Source organism: Sapajus apella, unplaced genomic scaffold (assembly GCF_009761245.1).
Source record: "Sapajus apella isolate SASKATOON/1434 unplaced genomic scaffold, GSC_monkey_1.0 scaffold39, whole genome shotgun sequence".
NCBI lineage: Eukaryota > Metazoa > Chordata > Mammalia > Primates > Cebidae > Sapajus > Sapajus apella.
This window is the reverse complement of record NW_022436979.1, coordinates 19,854,148-19,865,171: the sequence shown is the minus strand read 5'-3', so window position 1 is coordinate 19,865,171 and position 11,024 is coordinate 19,854,148. Positions and strand designations below refer to the sequence as shown.

General features: G+C 44.6%; 1 protein-coding gene across 8 annotated transcripts in view; it reads left to right on the top strand.

Annotated features, from left to right (window-relative positions):
- The window catches only part of FAT1 (FAT atypical cadherin 1), a 139,144-nt gene that overhangs the window by 57,244 nt on the left and 70,876 nt on the right, over positions 1–11,024 (top strand). For all 8 annotated transcript variants that reach the window (XM_032298880.1, XM_032298881.1, XM_032298879.1 and 5 more), the window contains exon 3: positions 6,250–6,564. In XM_032298880.1, coding sequence (XP_032154771.1) covers positions 6,250–6,564 — 315 coding nt within the window. The remainder of the gene's footprint in view (positions 1–6,249; positions 6,565–11,024) is intronic.

Below are 11,024 nucleotides of genomic sequence, written 5' to 3'. Positions count from 1 at the left end.
TATTGATGTCTTTCAGCGATTAACATTTAATATGACAATTCTGAGATGTCAATCTTTGCGTAATTAGCAGGAAAAATTGAATAGCCATTTATAGATTAATTGTAGAAATACTCATATTAGATCTCTGGTGTGTTGATGGTATGTCTATTCTTTTTAAGTACTGTTTTTATATTTGGGAAAATGCTTACTTTCAAAAGAGTTACTCTGTTTATGAGGACATTGAATTGGAGAAAAGAGATTCTAGTCTGTTGTTGCTTGTTTGGAAAATATCATCACAATCATATCTCATGTTTAAGTTTTTCTTGTGATTGAAGAAGGCAGCTTTTAATACAATTACTGCCTTAAGCAATTGTGTGAAAAGTTTAAAAAATTATGTATGCGATATGTTTATGTCAGAAAGGAGAGCAGCATTATGTTGCTGGGTCCTTGCTGACTTTAAGTATTTTTGAGCTGGGTAGCTGAAGAATCAGAATTAACAAGGCTTTGTTGAAAGCTTTGGCATTAAGGCTTGACTGGGGGCCAAGGCCTGTCAAACAAAGAAAATAGGAAAATTCTAGGAGGAAAGATATTCTGTGGCCATGGGAATTTGAATCGGTTAAATTATTTTTGGCAAACATCATAGCTATAACTTTTTGCTTTAAAAATTACTGTGTTGCGAGCGCCCTGCTCCCCCTTTGTGGGCTGGAGGGAATGCTGGCCTTTCCTTATCAGGGACAGTATTCCTTAGCAGCAGCAGCCGCTGGCAGTGGCTGGAGCTAAGAGCTATTATTGGAAACCGTGATTTACTTTTGGACCATTTATTGGAGCAACCCTATAACCTTTGACTAACCAGGCTGTGGGAAGACAATATCAATATCTGTGTAATTAAGTAAGTGGACATGAATGAATCCTTCCATAAAGAAATTTTGCTGTGAGCTATCTTTCCAACCCTATTGGTCAAGCTCTTTGGCAATTACAGTTTCCCCCCTTCAATCTAGTTCTTCCACTGTATGCATGTTTAAAATGAGTTTCCATAGTGACATCTGGTGGTGGTTTTGAAATCCTGGAGAGTATGTTTGGAATGATAAATATTCTTAGTTAATCACCGCAAATTTCCGGCTGCTTTCAGATTTTTCAGGTTATTAACAACTTCATTGTATTCTTGAGGTTGGAAGGCTAGGCATTTATTCCTTCTGTAATGCTTCTTTCAGGTAAAGGAGTGATTTTTGATGGCGCTGCTGAGTGGCATACGTAACAAGCCTGTCCAGGCCTGTCTTCTGTGCTCCAGATTCGCGTCAAAGCATGACGCAGCGGCGTCACGACAGCTCTGACTGCGTGAGCAGGGCACCCTCCTGATGGGAGTGGCCGAGTCTCCCTGTCACCCCGATCACAGCTTTGATGCTCTTGGCCTCTGGCTGGAGGGAATCGGGAAGGCCTGGGCTGCACCGCCACCCCCACAGCCAGGGCCCAGGCACCTTCTGGCTGCTTGCTGTGTTTGCTTTTAGAAAGGTAGAAGGGAGGGAGCCCCGAGAGGGGGAGGGAGACCACAGAGGAGAGTTTGGGGGTGCACATACGTAGGTGCCCAGAAAGATGAGGTGGTGAATATGTGCAAATAGAAAGATATCTGTAAAAACTATAGTTTGTGTTGGTTCCGTTTGTCTCCAGGGAGAGTTCATAACCCACTATCTAAAAAAGTTCTTACTGAATGTTGCTGGTCGACTGGGTTAAGAGAAACGGCCTGGGATGGAGGTCTGAGAACAGCCACTCTTTGATTCGTATCAGTGACAGCTAGGAGCCTTGAGTTTTATTTTTGTTTTTCACTGTGTTTAAGGCACCCGTTAGAAGTCTAATTAGAAGTTTCATGATGGAAATTTGAAAATCTACTTCTCTTTATGGAATTGAGGTAACTGCTAACATTGCAAGAAGAAGTCAGTCTGTAATCTGTAACTGCCACTTGTGGCTTCAGGAAGAGCTGGTGAAAGGGTGATGCAGTGTGGCGACAGGAGCTCAGAGTGACAACGAGTCACGGCAGCTTCGGGTCCGACCTGGAGACGGCTGGCGTGTCGGTCCCTGCAGAAACCAGGACTCCCTTAAAGAATGGTTTGAATCGTGATGAACCCCTGATTAAGAAGGTTCTTCACTCTATTCTGAACTCCACCTGTTGAGCTTCTTGGGGGTGGACAGATCGTTTCAATGTCCTTTAAGAACAAGGGAGTTGAACTGGAGAGTTTTGAAGGCCTTCCCAGTCTGGCTGTTGATTCTGCGGTGGCGAAGGCTACCTCTGCCACTGGCCTTTCTCTGCACGTTGGCTGGACTCCTCCCCGGCCGTCCTGGAGCTTCGTTCTGCCTTCCCTTCAGGATGGGAAGCTTCAGGGCTTTGGCCTAGAGATCTCGGGCTAGCGCTGTCCACCCACTTTAGAAGCTTCTGCCTGGGGCTCTTGAGGCGTGTGTCTTGCAACTGGGTTGACAGATTAAAAAGCCGAAAACAAAATAACTTGGCATGCCTAAGGCTTCCTTGTACCTACTTTGTGCATATACGAAGGTTTTCTGTGCTTAGGTGCTGAACCCCAAAACTCTGAGCAGAGTCCTCAGATCCTCTCCCTTCCATTGTCCTGCATGCGTGAAGAAGACCCTTATTTCCACACTGGGCAGCTGCCTGTGGCCTTTCCCCATGGCCGTAGCCCCACAGGTCCCCAGCACCCTTGGTGTCCGACAGGATTGCTGTTGATTGACAGTGACGACAGCACACCCCACGGGTCTGGAGTCAGACTGCCTGGCTCAGCTCCGGGTCCCACCAGTGAGCTGTTGACCCTGTCGTGTGTCCTAGTCACCCCAGGGCTTAAGCAAGTTTCTTAGTTGATCTAAGCTTCTCTTTACTCATGTATACATGATTTTAGGATGAAAATCATGCAACTTCCGTGTTCTTTCAGTGATTTAGTGCATATAAAGCATCTAGTGATGTAATTGGTGTACACAAGGGATCTGAGGATTTGGTTAGAAGATGGGATTCTTCGGCGTGCCCTCCTTTCCCTTTGGGAGTTGAAATTTATTTTACAGTTCTCCATATGTTGTATGAAATAATTTTTTATCTTACAAAGAGGCACTAATTACAATACATCGAAGCAGAAGCATATTTCAGCAATCACGACAAGCATTATGGAAGTACACAGTCATGAACTCGTGAAATAGAATATCTCACGTCTCACTCATTCAGACTTACTATTTTAATTGCTAATTACACAATCCTAGTTTTTTCCTATATTTGAATAGAGCCAGTTTGTTGCCTCACTCTTAACCTTTATTAATATCTATAGATTACCAGGGACTCTGACAATCCCCTCCTGATGGACTCAGTTGCCCCCCACCCCTGGCTATGAAGCTGGTGGGGTAGGCAGAGACCACTCCTAGAAATTGGGCACGATGGGAAATCGTAGCTGTTTCTGTCTGTGGTTGCAGATCTCAGATGTCATGGTGATATATTTCCCTTTTATATTTCTTTTTTCCCTTGAGATTAGAGAAAGCTATTGTGTATGAGTGAACATTAATACATTCCTGCTGAATACTAACAGATAGATGAACTATGAAGTTTGACTCATCTTTCCCAAATTACCACATGAAGTTTTGTTTAGTCTTTTGTCATAACAGCCATAGGAGTAACAAGGAAATGCTGACGCTGAAGTCAGAGGTATGTGGTATCCACACTGCAGATCTGCCGTTTACTGTGACCCCGGGAAAGTTCCTCATCTCTCTAAATCTGAGTTTTTCATCAGTGAAATGGAGTTAATAGCATCAGTGATCAAGGCAGGCTGGATGTAAAGATTATATAAGATAATGCATGTAAGACACTTACCATAGGGCCTGGCATTTAGTAAACACTGTAATTATCACTGTTTTTAAATGCCTGTATGTCACATTGAGAGGGGCACGTTTTAAAACAGAAGATAGAAGCATGAATTATTGGAGGATTAGAACTCCAAAGAGCTGGGTGAAAGCACAATGTACCTGCCTTCTTGCAATTTTCTAATAATACTTCACCTGTCAGGTGAATTTCGCTGGATTTTAATGAAGTGGCGGCAAACAGGAGGAGCTGTGTACATTTTGTTAATGTGTAATCCTCCTGGAGAGAACATTCTGTTATCCCCTGACGTCTTCGTTTTTGTGGATAGATGTGATGAAGAAGAGAAACTGGGAAAGGTTATTATTTGAGCCTACAGACAGATAGAATTTTACTGATTTAGCAGACGGAGTGAGTGTGTGTAGATTATGCTTGGGTTAGAGAAAAAGGGAAACTTGTCTAGTTCATCTTCAATTGTCTGCTGTATGGGGGACCAGTGAGCTCCTTTGTATTTGGTTCTGAGGTTTCTTCCATGTTTCTGGAAGCAGTATGAGACACCCTTTCTGAAGGTTCAGTATGAATTAATGAAGCAATGAGAAATCATTGTACTGCTTCTGAATGTCAATAAAGATTCGTTTTATAATTTCACATTTTATTTACCTAAGTTTTCTTTTTTTTTTTTTCTTTTTTTTTTTTTTTTTGAGATGGAGTCTCACTCTGTTACCCAGGCTGGAGTGCAGTGGCACGATCTGGGCTCACTGCAATCTCCACCTCCTGGGTTCAAGTGATTCTTCTGCCTCAGCCTCCCAAGTAGCTGGAATTACAGGTGTCCACCACCAAGCCCAGCTAATATTTTGTATTTTTAGTAGAGAAAGGGTTTCACTGTGTTGGCCAGGCTGGTCTCAAACTCCTGACCTCGTGATCTGCCTGCCTGGGCCTTCCAAATGCTGGGATTACAGGAGTGAGCCAGCGCACCCAGCCTAAGTTTTATATTTTTTAGTTGTAAGTCCTTTTGGGATGTAATATCCTGTTAGATATAATTATCATCCATTTAACAAGTGAGTTTTTCTGATATTAACCTCAAATGAGTTAATATTTAAATTTGTGTGATCAATGAATTACAACAATGTATTTTTCTCAACTGAATGTTACATTGCTGAGCATAGGTGAAGTTGGTAATTTGTTATCTTTCTCACAGTATTTTGCGTTTAAAGGGAAACTTTAGTGATTCTAGAGCTTCATCATTTCCAGCGTCCAGCCTGTACCATGGTGTAGAACTCTTAAAAGTATCATTAGGTCAGACTGATCAATGTATGAGGAAAAGTCCTGTGGCATGTTTTTGGTAGACGAAGGGCGAAATTACACCATTGAATAAAAGGTGGGACTTGTCAAAGAGAAATGGATATTTCTACTCCTTATCCTGAGAGGAGGTAAATCCTGGCATGAAGTTTTGACTGGTTTCAGTGGTTGGACCAAAACATTACAGATACTGTAACCCTCTTCTTTGTAATCATACAATTTCATCTCTTGCTAGTTTACTTATTAAGAAATGAATCCTAGTGTGGATCCCAGTTGAGGACTTTCTATACCAACCCTGTTTAAGATAATTATTTAATATATTACTGTGCTTCGTGTAAGGTGCTGGGGTACTGGTATTTGAGAATGATGTGGCCTCTGCCCTTTTGGAGTTTATAGCGTAGTTAGAAAGTTTATATTTTTGTAGCACACTGGTTGTCTTTCCATGTGTTTGAGGCGATTGAAAGAAAGAAAAGGACATCAACGCGCAGGAGGCCTGAGCAGCCCCTTGTTGTGGACTTTGAGGGCTGCACTTTCTTCCTCAGCCGCTGTGAGAAGGGGTGTGTGTGCAGACCAGGCTGTCCGGAAGATGCTGCTCCTGCCTTTTTCCTTAGACAGTGGCCAGCGCAGGGATGCAGTGTGAGGCGTGGGGGTGTGGGGCTGTGGGGTCTCAGATCTGGGCCATGGTTCTGCTGCTGTCCCCGGCGTCCTGAGTAGCCTCCAGGAAAGTCAGCACATCTCTCAACAAACCGTAAATTTCACCAATGGAAGGATGAAGTGTTGGGCCATTAGATCATCCCTCAGTGCTCACCTGTTTTGAGACTTCAGTGAGAGAATATTTTTAAAGTGTTCCCTGTGGTGCCTGACCCTAATTCTAATAACAAATACTTTCATCGCCTATATTATGTGCCAAGTGTTCTAATCATTGTATGCATGTTAGTTTAGTTGAACATACTATTATTATCTCCATTTTAGAAGATGGGAAACTGAGGCACAGAAAGGCTAGTTAACTTGCTCAAAGTTACACAACTGGTAAGAGGCAGGTGAAGCCCTCAGTGAGCCGGACTTGTTGACACTTTCTCCCAATGGCAGTTTTGATTGTCGACGTGCTACTTTACGTTTTTCTTCTTTCTCTCTAGGTGTCATAGAGACTTCAGATCGACTGGACCGTGAATCCACCTCCCATTATTGGCTGACGGTCTTCGCAACCGATCAGGGCGTTGTTCCTCTTTCATCGTTTATAGAGATCTACATAGAGGTGGAGGATGTCAATGACAATTCCCCACAGACATCAGAGCCGGTTTATTACCCGGAAATCATGGAAAACTCTCCTAAAGATGTGTCTGTGGTCCAGATCGAGGCATTTGATCCAGATTCAAGCTCTAATGACAAGCTCACGTACAGGATTACAAGTGGAAATCCACAAGGCTTCTTTTCAATACATCCTAAAACAGGTATGTGTGAATACCATTGTATGAAGCGTTCATCTTCCGCTCTTCTGATAGGGGAAAAACTAAGAATTAGCATTTTTGTCTGTTACATACTTTTGTTTTTTGATAAATTGTTTACCTTTTGAATTATTCAAAATAAGCCTTTATTTTGGATGAGAATGTAGCCTAAATGTCCTTTTTTAACTTTGAGTTTGCTTTTATAAAGCTGTTTTACAGTTTTGCTCATTAGTAGGGTTTCACTTTCAGGTTACAAAGCACACATTGTTATTTCAATAAGAGCTCCTGAATTAGTGATATATCTTAAACTTACAGAAAATTCTACTGCTGCTAAGATTTTGAATTGTCCTGAGCTGGCTTTTTGTGAAGACTATTGAAAGTTTATTTCACAGTTCACTAGTTTTTTAATGTTTTGAGTTTTTCCCAAAGAGCAGTGCTCTATCTGCGAGTGGTAAGGGATTGGAATTAGATGGTTTTCTGATTGGAAGTGACACCCCAGGCCTTTTGCTTTTTTTTGAGACAGAGTCTTGCTCTGTTGCCCAGGCTGGAGTGCAATGGCGTGATCTTGGCTCGCTGCAACCTCCGCCCCCAGATTCAAGCAGTTCCCTGCCTCAGCCTCCTGAGTAGCTGAGATTACAGGCATGTGCCACCATGCCTGGCTAATTTTTGTATTTTTAGTAGAGACAGTTTCACCATCTTGGCCAGGCTGGTCTTGAACTCCTGACCTCGAGAGCCACCCGCCTTGGCCTCCCAAAGTGCTGAGGTTACAGACATGAGCCGCTGCGCCCGGCCGGCCTTTTGCTTCTAACTTTTTTTTCCATTGATGCCTGTGACTGACTCCCCTGCTTCTAAGAAGATAGCTCTTTGACCTCAACATCCTCCTCCAAAATTTTTATAAACTTCTAATCTGTGCTCCTTTACTGCACAAGTGATAACTACATTCACCCTCCTTTTCTTGTGAAATAAAGCAAAAGATCTAAGAACTAAGTGCTGAAAAATTAGAAGGCATTGTCAAACATAAGAGAAGAAAGTCAGAACTCTATAAGAACTGTGAAGATGAATTAGAACCCTAGAAAGTTTGCCTCTCCAGTGGCGGTCCCAGACCTTGAGAGAGAGAAATCTAGAAGTAAAAGCCTTGATGGAGATAATGTGTGAACAAAAACAAACACTCAAAGAGATTTTTTCCTATCCCCTTCCCAAACTGCAGCAGTCTTCACCACAGAAGACTTCTGGGGACAAGTGTGTTTTGGAGGGCTGGGGGAAGATCCCTGCACACCAAGCAGTGGACACCTGGGGTGTCCTGTAATTCAGTTCTGACCTTTTTACCTGGAGACAGTCGCAGAGTCTGCAGGTGAAGGGCTCACTTCCCAAGATTGTTCCCTTCTTCCATCAGTTACAAGCCCAGGCCTCCGAAACTTCCCACCAGCTCCAGGTTAGGAGTCCCGTGACCTCTATTTGGGTTCTATTAATTTATTAGAGCTGGTCACAGAACTGAGGGAAACACTTCCATTTACCTGTTTATTACAAAGGAGATTTAAAAGGCTGTAAGTGAACAAGTGAACAGCCAGACGAAGAGATACACTGGGCAGGGTCTGCCAGGGTCCCACGCACGGGCACTTCTGTTCCAGTGGAGCTGGGGGAGGGGCTGCCACCCTCCCAGCACCTGGGTGAGTTCTTGTTCACCTTCCCGTCAGCCTCCCCGCGTTCAGCGTCCAGAAGCTCTGAACCCTGCTTTCTTGAGCCTTTTATGGAGACTTCGCTGCCTAGGCATGATTGCCGCATGGGCAGCCATGTCAACACGTGGCTGACAAAGGCCCGTCTCTTGAGAGTCCTCTTGGCTTCTCTCTGCAGTGTTTCCGCCTCCGGGGTAGGGAGCGGGTCCCTGTCTGGAATGAGGGGCTTATGACCCACAGTCAGATTGGCGTGCTGCCTTGGCAGGTGAAAGGAGAGGGGCACATGGTCCAGAGAGAGGTGTTGTTTCTGGAGGCAAACAGTGCTGCGACTTCATAACAAAAGACTAACAAGGGTTGTGGGACTTAGGAGCCAGGAACCATGGACCGAATCAAATGTGCACCCCTCCCCCAAACGCACGTATGTGTCGGATCACAGGTGGTAATTCAAGATCAGAAACTACCCCTGTGTTCATTTGTTTGATGAATTTGACTAAGCAGTATTTTCATTATTCTGTCTTCTGTCTCTCTTTTAGATTAGATTAAGTCCTCTGCGAAGAGATAGATGAGCAGGCAACAAATGTCCTTTTGGGTACCTGAGCACGTGGCATGGGCCTGGGCATAACATCAGTGAGGGTAGGAGGAGAGAGGAACTAAGGAGCTTAGGTAGCCTGGCGTTGCTGTGGGAGCCGTGAAAGCCCTTGGTTCTTCCTGGGGCTCAGAAATGATGCTGCTGCTGCGATGTCATGATTCATATGACATTGCCTCTCCCTTTTAAATCTCTCTATTCTGACAGCACTTAAGAAAAGATGTTTGCACAGAGCTCTGTGCTGTTACCGTCAGCAGGAATAAACCCTCTCCAGGTGTCCGCAGCCAGCGCTCAGCCCCGATGGGGGCACACGCATTCCGCTGGCAGGGCAGCAGGACAGTCATTCGCGTGTACACAGAGGCTTTCTGTTTTTATGAGTGGAAGTCCGGTCATAGGGGAGGATACTGTCGTTGGCATACAGCAGTATTTATTGTGAAGCGTGTTAAGAACTATATGGTTAGCAGGGACGTCTCAGCATTCCATAGACCGCCTAAAGTTGTGGAAGATGAAGAAACGGCCATGTTTTAGCATGGGCACTACTAAATAATACGGTAAATATAGCTTCATAAGATCTGTTTCTAGATGATTCTCTTTCTGCAACTCAGCAGAAAACTGGGGTGTGACCCTCCGCGCCCAAAGCGCACGTGCCTTATCTTCTCACAACCTTTAGAGCAGACTGAGTTTTCACAGGTAGGTCAGCGTCATGGTGGCCCTTGATTGTGAAAGCTGACGAAAGTCTGTCTGATGGGAAAAAGTGCTTGTGACTTACTGACCCACCTCTCCACCTGGAGACGCTAAATCATGTCACTTAATGATTAATGGCTGGGCAAGAAAATCACTGGGCTGGAAATCAAGAGATCTGGGCCAGAGTGAGGCTTTCCCTCTGGGGTCTTGGGGAGAGCAGACTCCCAGGTGCTTAGATTTTGTGATTTCTGGTAAGGCTTCCGTGTGTAGCGTGCAGGAGCACCCGGAGTCGCTCCCGGGACAGGTGCCACGGCCGCTCCACCTGCAGGTGTTACAGCTGCTCTGCTTATGTAGGACAATCAAGATTCTAGCAGATTGATAAATTTGTGCCTTTGGATAAACAAATTTGATAGAATAAAGCGGGCCTGCTTGTTTCTTAGTGGGAAACATCCATCTGGGACCCTGGTGATTATCCTCCATGTTCATCGGGCTGCAGAGACATTGTGTAAAGCATTTGTTTATGCATCAAGTGCAGTCATGCGTTGTTGCATGCCAGGGATGCATTTTGAGAAATGTGTTATCAGGCGATTTTGTCATTGTGTGGGCAGCATGCAGTGTACTTACCCAAACCTAGATGGTCTAGCCTGCTGCACACCCAGGCTGTGTGGGATAGCCTGAACACTGCAGGCACTTGTGACACATTTGTGTGTCTTAACATATCTAAATGTAGAAAAGGTGCAGTACAAATATGGTATTAATCTTCCGCAACCACGGTTGTATATGCGGTTTGATTGTCTGTGCGGTCTGCGGTTAACTGAAATGTTGTCACGCAGTGCATGGCTGTATTTATTCACCGGACTCTATTCTTTGCAAGTTTGTAGTCTACAAAAGGGACATAAGAAAGAGGAATGGGTGTGTGCAGCCGTGTGGCACAGGCTGTCACAGGTGTGGTGGAGGAAGGAAACAGACGGTGGGGTGTGACTGGGAAGATGAGGGCCTTGGAACAGGGACGGGGCAGATCGAAGGTGGCAGCAGTAGACTGATGGAGAGGAGGTGGGAGATGTTTTCACGTTGGGGACAGTTTGAAGGAGTGGTGAGTTCGAGACCAGGAAATGAATGTATGGGAGACAGCTACACTTGATGGGAAGCCTGAGCACTAGAATAAGGGCTAAAGAGAATATTCGTTATTTTTATGAATAAAAGTGACCTCTTTTTGAGAGCCAGTATCAGTGCCTTGCAACATGTTGGGTAAACTTAAATTGTTGCTGGGTTTTGGGGTGCAGGGGAGCGCTTAGCTCCCCTGAGAGGACGTCTTTCCAGGCTCTTGGTCTCTCACTCACCCAAGAATGGGAGAGGGGACCACACCGGGCCCGGGACGCTCGTAAAGTAAATACCAGACCCCAAAAAGTTTTTGCAGAAAGTGATTTATTTAGGCAGAGAAAGAGAAAAAGGAGATAGAAAAGAATGAGAAAGTCTTCCCCGAAAAGTGTGGATGGGGACCCAAGTATGGAATCCAGGAGGGG